Below are 22,634 nucleotides of genomic sequence, written 5' to 3' on the forward strand. Positions count from 1 at the left end.
TCTTACAATGGAGATCAGATGCAAGCGACCTAAACACGTACTCTATCCCTGAGCCAGTCATTGAATCACGGGGCAGTTCACAGATGGATGTGATAGAAAAGGTAAATGAAGACAAGCAATTCACTTCTATTAAGCTCTATCTTAATTAATATAAATTATTTTAATCAATACAACCAATTTACATCAGTGAATTGTAAGTGATGTTTACAAATAATTTTAATTTTTATTAACTTTTTTGGCCATATTTGAAACTCCGTGGAGTCATTGTTGATTACATCCCGTTCACCTGCACACCACTGCGTCACCACATCAAATAAATTCTGTTATTGGGACAGGTCACACCAAGAGAGTTTTAAATGTGGACTCAGTGGATACTGGAACAAGGCAAGTAGATGGATTTATGACACGCATCAACCAGAATCTAAGTCAACAAAGGGCTAGATTCAGCAGAGATCAAGGTGTTATTAATGTGTTTAACAGGGGTGGAGATGCATCTCTACCAAAGGAAGTGTAAGGCACTCCTTCCCTCCGCTAGCCTGCAGGTCACCCTTGGGCAAGGTCTATCACCTTTACCAGCCTGCAGGTCACCCTTGGACAAGGTGTATCACCTTTACCAACCTGCAGGTCACCCTTGGACAAGGTGTATCACCTGCTTAGCCTGCAGGTCACCCTTGGACAAGGTGTATCACCTTTACTAGCCTGCAGATCACCCTTGAACAAGGTGTATCACCTCCCTGCTTAGCCTGCAGGTCACCCTTGGACAAGGTGTATCACCTTTACCAGCCTGCAGGTCACCCTAGGACAAGGTGTATCACCTGCTTAGCCTGCAGGTCACCCTTGGACAAGGTGTATCACCTTTACTAGCCTGCAGGTCACCCTTGGACAAGGTGTATCACCTTTACCAGCCTGCAGGTCACCCTTGGACAAGGTGTATCACCTTTACTAGCCTGCAGGTCACCCTTGAACAAGGTGTATCACCTGCTTAGCCTGCAGGTCACCCTTGGACTAGGTGTATCACCTTTACCAGCCTGCAGGTCACCCTTGGACAAGGTGTATCACCTTTACCAGCCTGCAGGTCACCCTTGGACAAGGTGTATCACCTTTACTAGCCTGCAGGTCACCCTTGAACAAGGTGTATCACCTGCTTAGCCTGCAGGTCACCCTTGGACAAGGTGTATCACCTTTACCAGCCTGCAGGTCACCCTTGGACAAGGTGTATCATCTGCTTAGCCTGCAGGTCACCCTAGTGGATTAGTGCATTAGTGGAGAGAGAAGCTGAGAGAATGTTTCAGGTGAAAAGCCGACTAGTGGTGTAGTGCTATCTGCACCGGACTTCAAGGCGATTGGTTCCAGGTTCAGATCTGGCCAGCTCTTTGTTACTAGGCTAGCAACTGGGCCTCATAAAAACAGACAAATGCTAAACAAACGGCAAGGTTGCCAGCCAATGCGCCACAAGGCAGAGTGGAACAACAAGAAGAAAAGTGTGTTTTATGTTGCCAAGTGAGAAAGGGTGAGATAAGAAGAGGGAGTTTCTGTAGTAGGGTGGGGACCAAAAGTAACAATTATTTTAAAAGCCAGAAGTTAGAGACAGAGAGAGGAAGTAGAAAAATGAAGTGGAACTGAAATATCTTGCAAAAACAAAATGTGGCAATGACCGGCAACCCTGAGAGTTTGCAGTGTGTCTGGATGGAAGATGGATCTGTTCCTTGGACTTACATTGGTCGTTATCAGAACAACATAGGAGTTTGAAGGTAGAAATCAGGAAGGGAATGGGAGAGAATTAATGTTTCAAGCAACTGGAAGCTCAGACATGCTTGTAGAGTGAATACAGGTGTTCTGGAAAGCAAGCTCCCAGTCTGTATTGGATTGCTCCAGTGTGGGGGAGATCACATGGCCACACCCCCACAAACCCAGTGGCTCTGGTGGATAGGGTGGTGTCGTGGCTGTGGGTTTGTGATGGTGTGGCCAGGGTTAATACAGACTGAATACAGATGACTGGATCAGGAGAAAGGCGAGTGAATTGCTGCTTCAGCTGGAAGGACTGCTTGGGAAGGGATGAGGCGAAAGGGCAGGTGTTGCAATTCCTGCATTCAAATGGAACTATAATGTGAGAAAGAGACTGGTTGGTGAAGATGGAAAATTGGATTGAGGAGTCATGAGGGAAAGAGTTACCATAGAGTTCTGAAAGGGGAGTTGCTCCCATGGTCTAATCCCATTGAAGGTGGCAGAAATGACAAAGGATAATCTGCTGAATGTGAAGGCTGGTTGAATGGAAGAGAAGAAGAAAGGGATAAACAGATTTCGAATGGTGCCTCCAAAGACAAAGGACAATGCTTGGCCCACTGTTCTGATCCTACGTACAGTGCATGCAAAGATCAGAGTTCTCTCACTCTGGTCTAATCAACCATTGCCTGCGACACTTTGTTCAACTCTGGGCTACAATTTGACATATCTCTGCATTTACCTAGCTAATGTAAACACAAATGATCAAAGTGTTTACGGGTGGACTTCAAAGGAGAAAGAGTGAGGGAGGTGAAATTTGTGAATCCCAGAGCTGGGAGCCTATTCAGTTAATGAGACAAGCAACAGATCTGGGCACACGTCTTACCTGAAGCAGTTTCTGTGATAAAGTTTTCCATCGACCAAGTACCGTTGAACCAAGAGAACATTTTTTTTGCAGATGCCACAGCTACTGGTTAGTGTCCCTGACTTGCTTGATCTGTCTCCAGTATCACGAGCTGGAACCTTGTTCTAAAGAGAAGGGAAATGTCCACATTTCACATTAATTTCTCCAAGTGTCAGTCACAAGACCGTCCACAGGTTTCCCACAATTTGACTGCTTTGAGGAGGAGAGATAGCTGACCTGAAATGGTGCTGCTCAGTGCATGGTTTATGCTGCTCACAGCCAAAGAGCCAACAACTCAGAGACAGCTCACACTGCCAAAAGAGGCTATAGGAAGCTCATGCAGAGGGATGGAATTGAAACAGAAAATGACTATGAAACCTTCAGCCAATTTGGGAGAAATTTACCTCTCAATAGGTCTTCTAGCAGAACTGAACAATGCATTGTGGTAATTGTGGAAGAGAAGTAAAACTGAAATCCACAGAATAATTTAAGAAAAATTTGAAAGCAACAGATAAAATGGAACTTCCTCAACTCCATTTAGCTTGTAACATCACAAAATTATTTGGGTATCTAGGCAAAGTTTTAACCTGTCTCTGACCCTCTTCACCAACTACAGACAGCCTCTCTCACCAAGCCACTCAGATCAGTGGCAAACAATAAATGAGTAGCTGATAGTTAGTTGCTAATTAGTTTGTTAATGTCACATACCCTGAGATATAAAGAAAAACATCTGCATGTCATCCACACGGAATAATTGGCTATACTTATTATTCCATGCATGAGCACAGTGAGGTAGTACAAAAGAAACAGGATGCAGAATATAATGTTAGATTGACAGAGAAAGTGCAGTGCAGGTCAACAATAAGAGGTAGATTAAGACATTAAAAGTTCAGCTTTGTCATATAAAAGGACGGCTCAGGAGGATAGTAGCCGTCCTTGAGGCAGTAGCATATGTTCACAAGTTTTAGTAACTTCGGCCTGATGGGAGGGGGAGAAGAGACAATGACTGGGGTGGGAGGTATCCTTGATTACATTAACTGCTTTCCAAAAGCAGTGGGAAGTGCGGACAGGACAATCCTTCCAAATACCTGAATGCCTGCAAAAGAGTTTGCTGTGATTATTTAGTGACTATTTTTTGCCCAAATTACTTTCATCAGGTTACTCACCCAGGGAAAGTATCATGGTTACAGAGCAGAGTAAGTTACTTAACGTCTAGGATCTGATCCACCTTTGAGTGAGTTCTCAGGTGTTCTGAACCACACATAATCCTATCATCAACTCACAGTCAACAAGGGCAAAGCTCATGGGTAACATTGTTCTCTGAGCGAGTACCTTTGTACATACGCCAGACTGATAACTGCATGGGCTTGGGCTTTCATGTGCCCAGATGGTCCAGTCTAACACTTCTGCCTTTATAACGAAGTGGCATATTGTCTGAGCAGCCACCTTTAAAAGAACTATCCAATTAACCCCAATCTCCTGCTCTTCCGCCGCTGTACTACAAATACATTCCTTCCTTCCTTTATTTAGAGATAAAGTGCAGAACAGGCGCTTCTGGCCCAATGAGCCACACCACCAGCAACCCATCAACTTAATCAGAGGACAATTTACAATGACTAGTTGACCTACTAACCAGTTATGTCCTTGGATGGCGTGAGGAAACAGGAGCAGCCAGGGAAGCCCACACGCTCACAGGGAGATGCACAAACTTCCTACAGGCAATGTCAGAATTGAACTCTGAACTCCGACGCCCCGAGCTGTAATAGCGTCACACTAATCACCACGCTACCCATGAGAGTTTTTTTTGAAAGGTAATAAGTTGCAGTATACATTAACATGTATTCAGCCATTGATTTTGGTTCCTATGTCATCTCCACTGCCAGTCACCTTGATTCTCAGTGCTGAGGTTACCAGCTCATCAGACGGTAGGAAGAGTTTCTCCTGACACACCATCTGCAGCATTCAGTGACCTTCAGCAGCTTTTACAGATACACCATAGAAAGTTCTCTGTCCAGCTTGGTGTGGCAACTGCTTTGCTGAAGACAATAGGAAATTGCAGAGAGTTGTGAACGCAGCCCAGCCAACCAAGAAAACCACCCTCCTTTCCTTTGATTTCGTCTACACTTCCCACTGCCTCAGGAAAGCACCCAACAAGACCCCTCCCACCTCGCTCATTTTCTCTTTACTCCCCTCCCATCAGGAGGAAGATAGAAAAGCTTAGGAGTGTGTACCACAGGCTCAAGGACAGCTTCTACCCTACAGTTATCAGAAATCTGAATGGGCCCCTTATTGAATTAAGATGAACTCCCCATCACCCAGGACATGACCTCTTCTCATTGTTAACCTCAGGAAGGAAGTACAGGAGCCTAAACACGCACTCAGTGACTCAGGTACAGCTTCTTCCCCTCTGCCATCAGAATTCTGAATGGACATTGAACCCGTGAACACTACCTCACTACTTTTTCACTACTTATTTAATTTAACTACATATATATTAAATTAAATATATATACTTACAGTAATTCACAGTTTTTATTACGTATTGCTCTGTACTGCTGCCATATAATAACAAATTTCTGCCAGTGATATTAATCGTAATTCAGGTTCTGATTGTGACTCTGAACTATTGTTCTCTCCATCTACTTCACCATGGCCCTTGCACCTTCTTGTCTTCCTGCACTACACTCTCCTTGTAAGTGTAACACTATATTCTGCAGTGTTTTTCCCCTCTTTACTACCTTGATGTACTTATGTATCAAATTAACTGTCTGGTTGGCACGTACACAAAAGTTTTTCCACTGCATCTCGATGCATGTGACATTAATAAAGAACATAAGAAACAGGAGCAGGAGTCGGCCATCTGGACTGTCGAGCCTTCTCCACCATTCAATAAGATCACGGCTGATCTGGCCATGGACTCATCTCCACTTCCCTGCCTTTTCCCTTTAACCCTTAATTCTCCTACTATGCAAAAATCAATCCAACCTTGTCTTAAATATATTTACTGAGGTAGCCTCTACTGCTTCATTGGGCAGAGAATTCCACAGATTCACCACCCTCTGGAAAATCAGTTCCTCCTCATCTCCGTCCCAAACCTACTCCCCCGAATATATGTTCCTTAGTTCAAATCTCACCTATCAGTGGAAACAACTTTCCTGCCTCTATCTTATCTACCCCTTTCATAATTTTATATGTTTCTATATCTCCTCTCATTCCTCTGAATTCCAACAAGTACAGTCCCAGGCAACTCAATGTTTCCTCATAGTCTAACTCCCTCATCTCAACTTCACCTTCACCTTGAAAAACTCTCACCACAGACACTGGCCAACTTGGTTGCACAGTTTCTGATCTTACATCAGATTTGCAGCAACCATCATTGTTTTGATAAACCAATTCAAGATCTCTGTTAACGCTCCCCCAAGACTTCTCCAAGAACAATTCCAACATCTACTCATGAAGATCTCTTCCCTGGTCTTCCAATCAGTAGATCCTGATAGCACAATGAGCAGATAAGTTTCAAGTGCCTGGCCTCCAAGGCAACGCAGCCCAATCTGGCAAGTTAAGTGAAGGTAGCGTCTAGCTCCCAGATTAACAGCCACAGTGACTGCAACATCACTCACCGGCGATGCGACCCGACAGGTTGCCGCAGCGTGAGGCACTGGCTCATGGTTGTCAGTCCGTGTATTCTTGGGGTGCTTTGGCTTAGTCTCAGGCGTCAGCTTCTTCTGTGCTGGCTCCTCACTTGAATCAGTTGCAGGTCTTTTAATGTGAGCCATACCGCCAACTGCAAGATAGAAGGGCAACATTAAAGGCAGGAAGTAAAATAAAAATTTACGTCGTTTGGGCTTTAGTTTTGTGTGCTATCCAGGTGTAGCACGGTAGCACAGCAGCTAGTGCAACTCTCTACAGTCCCAACAATCACCAGTCAGGATCCAATTCCCACCACCATCTGTATGTTCTCCCCATTATGGTCTGGGTTTCCATTTACACCCACTGTCCAAGACATACAGGTTAGGGTCAGGGTTAGTAAGCTGTGGATGTGCTATGTTGATCCTGAAGCATGGCGACACTTGAAGGCTGGCCCCTAACACAGTTGCACTGTGTTGGTCATTGGCACAAACAACTCATTTCACTGTGTGTTTCAATATACGTGTGACAAATAAAACCAATATAACATGCTATAATTATAACTAGACCTCAATTAACACAGAGAGAAGAATATAAGATAAAGGAGCAGAATTAGGCCATTTAGCCAGAGTCTGCTCTAGCATTCAATTATGGCTGATTTTTTTTAGCCCCATTTTCCTGCCTTCTCCCATTAACCATTAACCCCCTTGGCAATCAATCAACCCCAGGGATACAGAAAGAGATCCTGAGGAAATGGATGTTAAATTAATAAAGAAATGAATTTCCACTTAGATCACCGATGAGCTACGAAATTGGAAACCGGTTATCCTAATATATCTTTTATCTCTGGAATGTGGGTGTGGCTGGGAAAAAACGCATTTATTGCCCATCCCTAAATGTCCTGGAGATGGTGGTGGTGAGTTGCCTTCTTGAACCACAGAAGTCCTTCTCTGAAGGTGCTCCAGTAGTGCTGTTGGGGAAAGGAGTTCCAGAATTTATCCAGTGACATTGAAGAATGAGTGATGTACTTCCAAATCTGCGACTTGGAGGGAAACCTGCTGCCCTCCTGACCTTCTTGCCGGGAGAGGTCGCACGTTGGGGACGTGCTATCGGCAGGGCCTGGGCCAATTACTGCGATGCATTTTGTAAATGGTTCACACTGAAGCCTGGTCTTCAATGTTGCTTTAGCCCAGCAAGTTATTCAATACACAGGTAAATAAATGCCAGCCTTCTTGCTGCTTAAATAAATAGGTGCAAGATTAAATAGAACAGCGTAACAATCTAGTTGGATCACATGACAATTGCATGCTCAAACACGACCAGCTTGAATGTTGAGAACGGGAAAGAAACTGCAAGTAACTTGCAGAACAGTCTCGTTCAACCAGGTAGCTACTTTCTCTGTTGTTGATTTGATAGATATTCTCTCACAGAGTCTGTGTCCCAGAAGGAGCTGTAACAAAAAGTCAGTTGCTTCAACCTGACTGGGGCTGATTCTCAGTGATCATTGCCCATTTTTACTCTCAGTTACCCAGAGAAAATCATTTTAACTGGTGCCTGTATTCTTGCAACTCACCATGAGGGCTGTGGCCATATACAGGCATGGATGTTATCTCATGCTTTGCTGTAATGTTGACTTCAAAACATCAGGGGATGGCAGAAGGACGTTGAATGATCAGCGTTCTGTAAGATTGTGGCTACTCTGAACCTGACTTCAGCTTCATGTTCCTGTATGATCCCCAAAACCTGCAGTCCCCAAACAGATCAAAGATCGGCTCGTTTTACCCTTGAATATATTCAGTAACTCAGTCTCCATTGGGTTACGGAATTCAAGACTCTGACACAGAAATTCCTTATCATTTCTATTTCAAATGGCAATTCCTTATTCTAAAGCCAGATCCACAACTTTCAATTTCCCTACCAGAAGGGTTTCTTTGTTTTGTGGCTGTATCACTGTCTGGTATGGGATGGGGGGGAGGCTACTGCACAGGACCAAAAGACGCTGCAGAGGGTTGTAAATTTAGTCAGCTCCATCTTGGGTACTAGCCTGCAAAGTACCCCGGACATCTTCAAGGGGCGGTGTCTCAGAAAGGTAGCGTCCATTATTAAGGATCCCCAGCAGCCAAGGCATGCCCTTTTCTCACTGTTACCATCAGGTAGGAGATACAGAATCCTGAAGGCACACACTCAACGATTCAGAAACAGCTTCTTCCCCTCTGCCATCAGATTCATAAATGGACATTGAACCTGTGAACACTACCTCACTTTTTAATTATATACATTGTTTTTTGCACAATTTTAATCTATTCAATATACATATACTGTAATTGATTGACTTATTTTTTTTTCTTCTTCTTCTTTTTCTTCTATATTATGTACTGCATTGAACTGCTGCCGCTAAGTTAATAAATTTCACGACGCATGCCAGTGATAATAAACCTGATTCTGTAAGGAGACAAATCTCAAGGTTGAATATAGTACTGGTACTTTGATAATAAATATATTGTGAACTTTAAATCCTTGACTTGTTGACCAATGGGACACAATCAGTAAGGATAAATGCAACACCTCCAGCACAATTATCCTCAGCACTGATGTCTTCACAAGGCTAAGCGTCAACCCCTACACTACTCCCTATACCAGATTCTACTCTAACCCCATCCCCAGAGTTTGCAGTTGATACTACCATAGCAGGCTCCATCTCAAAAAATGATAAGTCAGAGTACAGGAAGGAGATATAGAGGCTGGTGACATATTGCCCAGACACCAATCTTTCCCTCAATACCTGCAAAACAATGAGCTGGTCATTGACTTCATGAAGTGGGCACATGCTTCTCTTTACATCAATGGTACTGAGCTCAATGGATGAACACTGATCCAGCTATACTAATAACATGGCTAAAGAAGAGGCTAAGAAGGTTTAGCATGTCCCCTTTGACCCTCACCAACTTTTACTGATGCAACATAGAAAGCATCCTATTTGGATGCATCACAACTTGGTATGGCTACTGTTCTTTCTGCCTGTGACCACAGAGAGTTGTGGACACAACTCAGCACCACAGAAACCAATCTCCACCTACGTGGATTCTTTCTACATTTCTTGCTGCCTCGGTAAATCAGCCAACATAATCAAAGACCCCGCCCACCACATCCTCTCTTCCCTCATTTCCCATCGGGCAGAAGATACAAAAGCACATAACCTATTCTAAAACCATTCAAAGCTTCCCTAGTATGGTAAGATGGACTCTTGACCTCACAATCTATCTCGCTATGAGCTTGCACCTTATTGTCTATCTGCACTGCATTTTATTCTACAATGTTTTACTGTTTTCCCTCTTACTACCTCAATGAGATGTTGTAATGAACTGATCTGGATGAATTTTATGCGAGACAAGTTTTTGCTGTACCTTGGTAAATGTGATAATGACAAACCAATCTCATGAATCAACCTGATGAACCTCTCTGAACTGCCCTCACTACAAGTATGACCCTTCTTTAACCAAGCTACACAGTTAAAAATATAAACAAGAGAAAATCTGCAGATGCTGGAAATCCAAGCAGCAAACACAAAGTGCTGGAAGAACTCAGCAGCATCTATGGCTCCAGGGAAAGATATTCAACTTTCAAAAGCAGAAGACAGTTGGGAGGGATTTGAGGGATAATGGAGCGAAGATAAGATGGATCAACCAGGTTCAAATTAAACAGCAGAATTGACACGGGGGAGGACAGATACATGGAGCAAGAGGGCATCCTCCTGCTTGATTTTAAGGATGCCTCGCCTCCTCACCACCCAGTAAGTGCAACCAATGTCACATCCAAGTCATCCAGATTTGGAAACACACCATTGCTCCTTCTAAATCGAACCCCTCCCTTCCTCACATAGCTGCAGAAGCACCATGGGCTGCAGACCCACTCACCCCAGGGTGCTGCTCCGGACCCGCCCACTCCAGGGTGCAGCTGCGGACCCGCCCACTCTAGGGTGCAGCTGCGGACCCGCCCACCCCAGGGTGCTGCTCTGGACCGGCTCACCCCAGGGTGCTGCTCCGGACCTGCCCACCCCAGGGTGCTGCTGTGGACCCACCCAGGCCAGAGTGCTGCTCTGGACAGGCTCACCCCAGGGTGCTGCTGTGGACCCACCCACTCCAGGGTGCAGCTGCGGACCCGCTCATCCCAGGGTGCAGCTGCAGACCAGCTCACCCCAGGGGGTAGCTGCGGACCCGCTCACTCCCGGGTGCTGCTCCGGACCTGCTCACCCCAGGGTGCTGCTGTGGACCCACTGACCACAAGGTGCAGCTGCTGCCCCACCCTCCCCTGGGTGCTGATCCGGACAGGCTCACCCCAGGGTGCAGCTGTGGACCCACCCTCCCCAGGGTGCTGCTGTGGACCCGCCAACTCCAGAGTGCAGCTCTGGACCGGCTCACCCCAGGGTGCAGCTGTGGACCCACCCTCCCCAGGGTGCTGCTGCGGACCCGCCAACTCCAGAGTGCAGCTCTGGACCGGCTCACCCCAGGGTGCAGCTGCGGACCCGCCCACTCCAGAGTGCAGCTGCGGACCCGCTCACCCCAGGGTGCGGTGAGCAGCACCACTGTTGTCACGGGGGCGGATACTCACTGGGTGACCGGCCTGTGAAGAAATTATAGTATTGCGAGACGTAGGTCAGGATGCTCAGCCTGTCGGGGACTCTCAGCGCCACCATATCCTCTGCATCCAACAGTGCCGGGATGCCCAGCTCCTCCTCCGCCACGCGGAAAGCCTGGAAAAGCGAGCAAGACTTTAGCAAGCACCTTTGTAGGGTAGTTGGTTTATTATTGTCCAGTGAGAAGCTCTTGCTTTTGTGTCAGCCAAACAGATTGTTCCAGTTGTTCTTCTGTGTGTGATCAAAGCCACACTAACTGGGCACTCTCCCTGTTAGCATGGCTAGAAATGTTAAATCTGAACTGTCCAGAACGTTAGGCAAATCCCATACATAGTTTACCCAACTGTAAGTGCATTGTCCATGATTGCCAAAGAAGCTACATTAACAGTTAAAATCAAGTTTGATTGCTTTAAGAGGGAATAACTGGATTTCTACACACAATCACAGGTACAGTCTTGTATTTCTGCAGAGCATCACAAGTATGAAGCACTAGTCACTGTGTATTCATCAGCTATCTGAGTCTTGAGGAACTCTGTTGCTCAGAAGGGAAAGGGGAAGACAGGAAGCGGTGGTGACAGGGGATTCAATAGTTCGGGGAGCAGACAGAAGATTATGTTGACATGAAGGAGACTCCCGGATGGTGCCAGGGTCAGGGATGTCTCATATCGGGTCCACAGCATTCTAAAGGGGGAGGGTAAGTAGCCAGCAGTCATGGCACATATTAATACCGATAATATAAGTAGGAAAAGGAGAGAGTTCCTGAACAGTGAGTATACGGAGCTTGATGGAAAACTGAAAAGCAGGACTTCAAAGGTATTCATCTCCGAATCTCTGCATGAGCCATACACCAGTGATTCATTTTGGAAGGTCAATTAAAGGGTGAATGACAGGTTTCTTAGTAGTGTGGAGGAACTGGGGTTTTTGAGGCCCATGTTCATAGATCCCTCGAAGTTGCCTAAAGGTTGATAGGGTTGCTTTGAAAGTGTATGGTGTCTTGGCCTTCACTAGTCAGGGAATGAATGGGTTCAAGAACTTGAGCTAACTTTGCAGCTCGATAAACCCTGGTTAGACCGCACTTGGAATATTGTGTTCTGTTCCGGTCACTTCACTATAGGAAGGATGTAGAAGCTTTAGAGAGAGTGGAGAAGAGATGTATCAGGATGCTGATGAAGAGTGTTAGCCTAAAATGCTGGCTCTTTATTCCTCTCCATAGATTCTGCCATCCTATGTGGGTTCACCAGGATGCGGCCTGGATTAGAGAGTATGTCTAATGAGGATGGGTTCAGGGAGCTAAGCATTTCTCTTAGGAGTGAAGGTGGAGATAAGTGGTGACTTGATAAACAGGTGCAAGATGATAAGAGACATAGGTCAAGTGAACAGCCAGAGACTTTTTCCTTGGGTGGAAATGGCTAATACAAGGGGGAATAATTTTACAATGATTGTGGGAAAGTATTGGGGGATGTCAGAGGTAAGTTTTTTCAGAGGCATGGAACACTCTGCCAGAGGTGGTGGTAGAGGCGGATATATTGAGGACATTTAAGAAAATCTTACAGGCACGTGGATGATAGAAAACTGGATGGCTATGTAGGTGGGAAGGGTACATTGACCTTAGAGTAGGTCAGGGGTTCAGCAGAATGTCATGGGCCGAAGTGCCTGTACTGTGCCGCATTGTTCCATGTTAAGAGCAGACTCCCCACACATGACGACCAGCTCATTATTTAAGCCAAGGTTGAGCCTTGCTCCTCGGTTCGCATTTCCCCAGCATGTTCACCAGCTGAGACATTGAAGCATTATTCCCAAAGATTTATTGCTCAAAATAATTGATATTTACATAGACCAATTCGCATGTCCTATTATATTTTAACTAATGACTCCAGAGCAAAGAAGCCACTAACAATTACAGTTTGGCAATTTCATTCCAAAATTGGTGCATTATTTAAAAATGGAGAAAAAAGAACACAGTTAATTGATTTATGAAGCCCGCTGGAAAACGCTGCCAGATGTAGAGGTGTTCCTTCCCCTGTTGTATATTGAACATCTTTAGACTGGGTACTGATGAAATCATAGTAATTGTGACCACTTGTCCGATATAAAATTAATAACAGAACTATCTGCTTTAATGCAGAATTTAATTAATATTAGGACTATCCAATATTATTAATATTGGAATTATCCAAAGCACATTTATAATGATGTCAGAATTCATCATTTGACAATCATTCACTTTCTGTTTCTGAAAAATAATTATGATAGAAGAGATCTATATGATTTGCTGATCAAATTTAATTCTTTCCTAGTGTGTGCTCCAACTTAACATATGATAACACCATCTTTTATTATTTTTCCCAAAACTTAATCTGAAAATTCTGTAATATTAAAAAGTAAACATTACAATGTATAAATGCCCTGCTTTCTGTTTAGTAAGGTATGCAGTGCAAGTGTACAATTTCTGGCACAGCATCTTAAAGTATAGCAGTTGGAAAGGTGTTGAACCCAGCCAAACCCAATGTCCATCGGTGATCTCACCGTGCCCTCTGGAAAGCTATGGGGAAATGTGGATGGAATGTTTCACTTGGTGTGGTCAAGGATGTTCCCACATCACCTGAAGATTTTCATACAGCCCAGTGGTTCTCTGGGCTGCTTCTTGATATCCTTCTTTGAAAGTCATCTAATACACACAAAATGCTGGAGGAACTCAGCAGGCCAGACAGTATCTATGGAAAAGAGAAAACAATTGACGTTTCAGGCTGAGACCCTTCTTCAGGACGAAAGGGAGAAGTCAGAGTAAGAAGGTGATGGGAGGGCAGGAAGACATACAAGGTGGCAGGTGACAGGTGAGCTCGGAGGGGGCAGGGGTGAAGTAAAGAGCTGGTAACTGGATAGGTGAAACAGATAAAGGGCTGGAGGAGGGGGAATCTGACAAGAGAGAGTAAAAGACCATGGAAGAAAGGGAAGGGGAAGGAGCACGAGAGGGAGCTGATGGGGAGGTAAGGAGATGGGGTGAAAGAGGGAAACAGGAATGAGGAATGGCAAAGGAGAGGGGGCAGTTACTGGAAACTCGAGAAGTCGATGTTCATGCAATCAAGCAACACACATCAAAGTTGCTGGTGAATGCAGCAGGCCAGGCAGCATCTCTAGGAAGAGGTACAGTCAACATTTCGGCTGAGATCCTTCATCAGGACTAACTGAAGGAAGAGCTAGTAAGAGATTTGAAAGTGGGAGGGGGAGGGGGAGATCCAAAATGATAGGAGAAGACAGGAGGGGGAGGGATGGAGCCAAGAGCTGGACAGGTGATTGGCAAAAGGGATATGAGAGGATCATGGGACAGGAGGCCCAGGGAGAAGGAAAAGGGGGAGGGGGGAAAACCCAGAGGATGGGCAAGGGGTATAGTCAGAGAGACAGAGGGAGAAAAAGGAGAGAGAGAGAAAGAATGTGTGTATATAAATAAATAACGAATGGGGTACGAGGGGGAGGTGGGGCATTAGCGGAAGTTAGAGAAGTCAATGTTCATGCCATCAGGTTGGAGGCTACCCATACGGAATATAAGGTGTTGTTCCTCCAACCTGAGTGTGGCTTCATCTTTACAGTAGAGGAGGCCGTGGCCATGGATTGACATATCGGAATGGGAAGTGGAATTGAAATGGGTGGCTACAGGGAGATTCCGCTTTTCTGGCAGGCGGTGTGTATGTGCTCGGTGAAGCGGTCTCCCAATCTACGTCGGAGTTTGTCCAATATACAGGAGGCCACACCAGGAGCACTGGATACACTAGGTGACCCCAGCAGACTTAAAGGTGAAGTGTCGCTTAAAACAACACTTAAAAAATCATGTGAACTTGAACCCTGGGGAACTGGCAAATGGTCTGTGTGTGGGTGTTTTAGTGATTGAAGTGCATTGCATCCAGAGAGAGTTCACAGGGTTCAGAAGCAGACCCCTCCATTTGGACCAGAGAACTGACCTGGTGATTATGGAGGGATTGTGATTAAAAAGTTTACCAGTGTTGGCAATGTGGTAGATAGGGAGGAATAAACCTTCCGGTTGAGGGAGATACTGGAATTTTGAGAACCTTCGCTCTGTCCTCCACAGACCGCAGGATCTCCTGGTGGTTACCCATTTCAGTCTGACTTCCAATTCCCATTCTGACATATCTGTCCATGCTTCTTCTACTGCCACGATGAGGCCAAACTCAGGTTGGAGGAACATGTCATATTCCATCTGGATAGCCTCCAACCTGATGACATGAATATAAATTTCTGCTGTTAATTTCTTTCACCACTCTAGTTATAATTCTCAGTTTTTTTTTCCATTCACCATTCTGGTTACCCTCTCAGCCTTTCTCTTCTTCACACCCACCCTCCTTTCCCCTCCTCCTTCCCTTTCATCCATGGTCCACTGTCCTCTCCTATCAGATTCACCCTTCTTCAGCCCTTTACCTCCTCCACCTATCCCTTCCCGGCTTCTTACTTTAATTCCTCCCTCCCTCACCCACCCCCTTCCTCTTCAGCTGGTTTTATTTTTAAAATCTCTTTTTATTAATTATTATTAAAGATCAACAAAAAAATACATTAAGGTAATCAAGACAATATGTCAATATGTACAATGAAGAATTAAATTAGCAAATAACTGATTAACAAAGCTAGGCAATATATCAATTATAATAAGAAAAAATAAAGTGTTAAGAATATGTTTTGAAAGAAAAAAAAGAAAGAAAAAAAAAAGAACCCCTACTAACTAAAAAAAAAATGAAAAAAAAACCATTGGGAGCACAACCCCGGAGCTATACGTCATTCAAGCTTCCATAAAAGAAAAACATCAATCTGCCAACTCAAATCCATTTAAACAAAAATCGGAAGGAAACCATATTAATTAACTCAAATCAGATGATAGTAGCAGGCAAATGAACCCCACCTTTTCTCGAAGTCAAATCAAGGATCAAAAGTTCGACTTCTGATTTTCTCCAAACTAAGACATAGCATCACCTGAGAGAACCATTGTATCAAAGTGGGAGTAGAAGCATCTTTCCATTTCAATAAAATAGCCCTTCTGGCCAATAAAGTAACAAATGCAATTACATGTTGGTCTGATAGAGAAATACCATGAATATATTGAGGGATTATACTAAACAAAACTGTCAATTTATTAGGTTCTAAATTAATTTTTAAAACTTTAGAAATTGTAGAAAAAATAGATTTCCAAAAATGTTTCAATACATTCATCTGGTTTTACCTATCAACTGCCATTTTGTACTCCTTCCCCTCCCCGCAACTTCTTATGGCCTCTGCCCCCTTCCTTTCCAGTCCTGATGAATGGTCTTGGTCCCAACTAGATGTTGCCTGAGTTACTGAGTTGCCTCAGCATTTTATGTGTGAGAAACTAGTGGATTACTTTAGTGGACGTAAAAATGGGATTCAAATAGGAGAAGAATGAGAGGGGAACACATCGAGAGAGGCAAAACGAGGAGAAAGAATACAGGAGAATATGTAAGGGAACCACGGGATTTGGGAGTTCATGTCGACAACCTCTGAAGGAGAAGAAAAGGTAAAGAAACTGGTTAAACACACAGTAAACCTGCCTTTTATTGGCCCAGATATGCTATGGAGTATCCAGGATGCAGAAAATGTCACAGATCGTATTTTCAGTAAGTCAGTCGCACTACAGGTTCAAAAAGGAAGAAGGGCAGGCAGACGGCATGAGAGTCCCTGTGGTTGTGTTCCACTTAAACAGCTATATAGTTTTCAATACCATTAGGAAATGTGGCCTCAGATGAAAGTAGCAGCCAAGTTTGTGGCCCCGCTGTTGGTTCTAATGCACAGCAGCCAATCCAAGCAGTATTGCCAGGGGATGCATTACTGGAGGAACAGATAGGCAACTCTGTGGATGAAAGCAAGACAAGAATGGTCTGTTGCCTCCCCGGTGCCAAGATCAAATATATCTCCGACCAGGTACAGAAATTCTGATTGGGGAGGAGGAACAGCTAGAGAGCATATTACCAACAACTGAGGTGGAAAGAGGGATGAGGTCCTGCAAAATGAATTTAGGGGGTTAGGCAGAAACTTAAGCAAGAGCTCTCAGGTCACCATACAAAGATTACTCCTTGTACAATAGGAGAGTAGGACAGATGTTTGCTTGGCTAATGAGCTGGTGCAGGTCGGAGGGCTTTGAGGATTTGGATCACTGGGGTCACTTCTGTCAGGAGGGGCCTGTACAAGGAGTTCCAGTTGCACCTAAACTTGAGGGGACCAATAACCCCGCAGGGCTGTTTGCTCACGCTACTCAGGAGGATTTAACTTAATGAGTCAGGCAAGGTGCAGCAGGTATAGATTAAATAAAGCAAGTCCAGTGGGCAAAACAGACAGAGGCATGGGAGAGCTGGCAGGCTTAGCTGCAGTTTAATAGAAGAAACCTCACAGGTAAGTCCAATAACCCAAGAACATGGATCAGTACTTGGAATGATAGTGTCACAGAAATGCGATTGAGGGAAGGGCAGGAATGGCATCTTAGTGTTCTAGCGCATTGAAGTTACAGAAGTGATGGGGGGGGAGGGGGGATGTATTACTGAGAGAGGATATCCTGAAGTGATTGCCCATTAAACCATGTGGTTAGAACTCAGGAATAAGAGAGGGGCAATCACTTTACTGGGGTTCTACTGTTCGTCTCCCAATAGTCTAGTCTGCAGGAATTAGAGGAATAGATATGTAAACAAATTGCTGAAAGGAGTTAAGGCAATAGGATTACAGTAATGGGGGAGTTTAACTTTCTCATTACTGGGATACCTTAATGCAAGGGGCTCAGACAGAGAGACCTGAGGTATACTAAATTATGAGAGGAACAGGTGGGTAGGTACTTAGTACGGGGATTGAAAACAAGAATGTGAGAGTTTATATCTTCAACTTACTACCAGAGAAGGAGGTGAAGTCAAATGCAATCGCTGTGTTTTAAAATCATTTAGATTGACAATTAAATAAGCAAAGGAAGGAAAGATACAGACCTTTTGCAGCACATAGGCTGAGTGTGGATGGGCAAAAAGACATAGATGGTGTGGACCAAAGAGCTAACTCTGGGTTGAGTAACTCTATGACACAGAATGCAAGAGTAGGGCAGTAGGGTGGTCATACTGGATATGGATATGAAGCACTGGTTAGGCCACCGCTGATGCACCACACCAAAGGTGTGATAGCCCCAGAGAGGGTGAAGAGGAAATGTGCAACGTGCTGCCAGGACTGCAGAATATTAACATGAAAGAGGGGCTGGCCAGGCTGAGGTTGATTATTCAGAAGAAAGGAGACTGTAGAAAGATTTAACCAAGCTATATAAGATTGGGACTTGACCTCGAGGACCGACTTTCCTCAGTAGTAATGCTGATGATGCGGGGTGAAGAATTAATGCTGTGGTAAAAAGTATTGGAGAGGAGTTGAGGAAGCGTTTACATTCCACCAGAAGATTATCAGTGTATGGTATTCATTGCCTGAATGAGTGGCAAAGGCAGGACCCCTATTTAAAATGTATGTTGGAGAACATGTAAAAACCCATGACCTACAAGGCCACAGGCTGAGAGCAGGCAAGTGAGATGATCCCAAATTGTTGTTTTTGGACTGTATGTATGAAATGAATCCTGTGGTGGGAGAGTCTAAGACCAGTGGAGACAGCTCAGAACAGAGATGAGGAGGAATTTCTTTAGCCAGGAAGTGGTGAATCTGTGAAATTCTTTACCACAGGCAGCTGTGGAGGCCTAGCATTTATGTACATTTAAGACAGAGATTGATGGATACTTGATTGGTCAAGACATGAAGGGATACGAGGTGAAGGCAGGAGCTGAGAGGAAAATTGGATCAGCCATGATGAAATGGCAGAGCAGACTCGATGGGCCAAATGGCCTAATTCTGCTCCTGTACCTTACAGTCTTATGGATCAATGGCCTACTCTCTGTGGCGTGATTCTGAGGATATAGCAATCTGAGGACAAAGCACAATCCACCTTGTCATGACCCTTGTACCTTCGTGCACTGCACCGTGCTGTCACAATACTCTTATCCTGTAGTTGCTTTACCCTTTGTTCTACCTCAATATTCTTCCATTTTTAAATATCTGTGTGAATGCTTTGAAAAACTAAGTTTTTCACAGTATCTCAGCACATGTGACAATAACAAATCAACTGCAAACATTAGATAGTATTGGATCAAAGGAAACATCTTAGATTGTAGGCAAGCTGGGGGATCAACCACAGCTCTGAATTCAGCAAAAAAGCAAGGAAAGTGATAGTAGAAAACAGTTATCAAGCCAGATGTATAAACATGGACCATAAAAGCTTCACCTAATAGGCATAGGGAAAAGATTAGATAAAAGTTAAAGTTAGGTGAATAAGCAAGTCCATGGTAGATGAAAGAAGTAGAAAAAGTGAGGTTATCAACATGGGAAGGTACAAGAGGACATATTTATAAAATTAAAAAGTGCTGGTGTTTGACAAATCTGTGTGCCCTTGCACACAAATCAATAAAAACATGCAGCAAGTAAATATTTGCCTTTGCTGCAGACGGTTTGTGTACAACAGCAGAGATGGGTTGCTTCGATTGTATAGGACCCTGGTAAGACCACGTTATAAGATCACAAGACAATAAGATATAGGATCAGTTAGGCCATTTGGCCCATCGAGTCTGCTCCACCATTCAATCATGACTTATCTTTTTCTTCCCTCCTCAGCCACACTCCCCGGCCTTCTCCCCATAACCTTTGATGCCATGTCCAATCAAGAACCTACCAAGCTCTGCCTCAAATCCACCCAACGACCTGACCTCCTGTGGTAACAAATTTCACAAATTCACCACCATCTGGCTAAAGAAATTTCCCTGCATCTCTGCTTTAAATAGATGCCCCTATATCCTGAGGCCGTATCTTCTTGTGCTAGACGTCCCACAATGGGAAACTGATTCCTGGAATAGATGGATATTTGTCAGATGTGGGGAGATGAAGCAGTCTGAGCTGTCTTTTTCTAGGTTTAGAAGGACTTAATCTCTTGTTGATAGGTACAAAGTTCATTGCTGGGAGTTGACCATTGCCCTGGCTGGGGTGCCTGGAACCAAGAGATCACAACTTCCAAATACAGAGGCAGCTTTCCCAGACAATTATCTTCAGACAGAGGGAGCAGATCTTTGGAATTCTCTACTCAAGAGGGATGTGGAGGTTCTGTTATTGAGTATCATAACAGGTTCAGAGGAATTGTAGATATTGAGTGATAAGGGATTAATGCAGGAAGGTGGCATGAAGGTAAAAGATCTTCGATACTGTTATTGAAAGACAGAGTGGCAATGCCTATTCCTTATTTCCATTCCTTACTCCTTTTGTGCTGACCGGAGCAGAGAGAAGAGAGAGTAACTCAGTGTCAGGGATTGCTGTCTTCAAGTAAGCCAGTGCATGAGGCACTTTTAGCATGTAAAGGATCATTTTTTTCAGCTTTTATCTTACAGCATTATACCGCAGACTAGTCCATGCAAATCATACAACAAAGCCTCCAGATTTACACAGAAGTTAGCACATCAGGATTTTAAAGACAGCTTGGTCCTTCATCCGCCCACGCATCCAGATGCTTGACTTGAACAACATGTGCCTTTTGGACCAATCAGCACTTAATGTAAGCAATCACTTATTCATAATCCCCTGAGGACTTAATGCAATGATGAAAAGTTGGAACAGTTTGCAAATCCAGACCTACAAAAACACAACTTTGCAAGTCAAAAGCAAAGAAACTCTACGACAGATGACCAGAAGACTGGGCAAAGAGGTACATTTTAAGAAGAATTTTAAAAGAGAAGAGGTGAGGAGGTGAAGGAAGGGTTTAAGATTTGGGTAGCCGAAAGAACAGCTACCAATGATAAGGCAGGGATGGTCAACACCATGACCTGAGAGGATGACTCTCTCTGTTAGCCATGGCTCATCTATCACAAGTACCCCAAAGACATAGACTCTCACAATGTATTATGTTGCAGACCATTTGCAACTGAACTCATTCACATGACAAACATCAAACCTCCCCCACTGAACCCAAAACCTTTCTCTCTCCATCAATGCTACCTGACCAACTGAGTAGCCCCAACATTTTCTCTGTTTACCTCAGATTTTCAGCATCTACAAGTTTTTTTTTGGCTTTTTACTTAACCTTGTACTTCCCTAACCATGTAAATACGTAGATAACTTCATGGGAAAGTTGGGTGAGAACGTGAGGGAGAAAGCAGTGGAAAGGTATTCTGACAGAGTAGGGAAGGGCTTCTCTTATTGTGAATAACCTGGGCAAATGCCAGTACTCTGAAAGGTTTAATGTAGGGCAAGACATAAATAGCATTTACTGTTACTCTAAAAATGGTTGCTATTGTTCCTGGCCCTTGCTAAACTCATAGCAAAGGTCAATCATCCCATCCAGCTTCACCTTGGCCCCTTTGCTGTTTTGGGCTGGGATGGAATTAGAAAAGGATAAAGGTGGATTTATCCTCGAGATTTGAATATTGCGTGGATTAAATAGAAAGTTATTTCCTTATTCTCTTAAGAAGACATTATTTGTACACTGATCAGAGTTTAATATATTAACTTTCAGTTCCAAGAATTTGGACTTTGATCTTTTTTGGAAATATATAAAGTTGATTAAGTCAAAGTTACATCACATGTTGCAGAAATTTGAGGCATTTGGAGTTATTGCTTTGATTATTGCAAATAACCCTCAGCTTTGGAAACTCCCTGCTCATTTACACGAGATATATTTCTGCTGAATGCCAAATACATTTTACTTTGGGCTTTTAGTCACAAGACACTCCCAACTCAGCACAGGTTAGGAGGAGTCATGTGTGAAGAAGTGGATTAATATGATTAGGCATAGTGTTATAAAAGATCTGCTCAAATCAAGTCCTTTGGGATTCATTGTTGTCATCGGAGAGGGTCCAGAGCAGGTTTGCGATAATCATCCCAGGAATGAAAAGGTTAACGTATGAGGAGTGTTTGATGGTTCTGGGCCTGTAATTGCTGGAGTTCAGAAGAATGAGGGGGAATCTTATTGAAGCCTACCAAATATTGAAAGACCTAGATAGAGAGGGTATGCAGAGGATGTTTCCAATAATGGGAGAGCCTAGGATGAGAGGGCAGAGCCTCAGAAAAGTAGGACATCCCATTGTAATAGAGATCAAGAGGAATTTCTTTTGCCAAAGGGTGGCGAATCTGTGCAATTCACTGCCACCTGTGTTTGTGGCCAAGCCATTAGTATATTTAAAGCGGAAGTTGATAGCTACGTAATTAGTGAGGGCGTCGAAGGTTATGGGGAGAAGGCAGCAGAAAGTGTTGAGGGAAAATAAACTGGCCATGACCAAATGGAGGAAAAAACTCAATGGGCCAAATGGCCTAAATTGACAGCTATGATCGGGAGAATGCCTGTCTACAGACCCGTCCAGTACTTTATTCTCCACCGGATTCATGCTTTCAGTCACTGGTTTTCAGCGTTTTCACGTCCTCTAAGGATCAGAAGATCACCCATCTACAGACTACAGAACCTGCCATCTCCAACGCCAGCAGGCACGCACTTCTAAAGACCACCATTGCTGTTGCCGACCTCCACGGTTCTAACAACCCCGAGCAGGTTCAGAGCCCGGACTCCACCGCCATCAACGCGGGTTCCAACGACCTCAGACATCTTCAAGGTGCCAACTGCGCAACCTCCAACTCCATCTTCGGCCTTGACTGACAGCACCTCCAGGCTGGGCCTTTACGCACTGCTGC

The 22,634-nt window shown here is 44.2% G+C and overlaps 1 protein-coding gene across 2 annotated transcripts in view; it reads right to left on the reverse strand.

The window, feature by feature from the left end:
- micall2a (mical-like 2a) overlaps positions 1-22,634 on the reverse strand; it is a 110,026-nt gene that overhangs the window by 66,324 nt on the left and 21,068 nt on the right. The window contains exons 3-6 of one of the 2 annotated variants that reach the window (XM_063058668.1): positions 13,489-13,600; positions 10,862-11,003; positions 6,247-6,410; positions 2,609-2,751 (exon numbers count right to left, since the gene is read on the reverse strand). In XM_063058668.1, coding sequence (XP_062914738.1) covers positions 2,609-2,751; positions 6,247-6,410; positions 10,862-11,003; positions 13,489-13,554 — 515 coding nt within the window. In that variant the 5' untranslated portion in view covers positions 13,555-13,600. The remainder of the gene's footprint in view (positions 1-2,608; positions 2,752-6,246; positions 6,411-10,861; positions 11,004-13,488; positions 13,601-22,634) is intronic. The other variant, XM_063058666.1, reaches the window with a different exon arrangement.

This window comes from Mobula hypostoma, chromosome 9 (assembly GCF_963921235.1).
Source record: "Mobula hypostoma chromosome 9, sMobHyp1.1, whole genome shotgun sequence".
NCBI lineage: Eukaryota > Metazoa > Chordata > Chondrichthyes > Myliobatiformes > Myliobatidae > Mobula > Mobula hypostoma.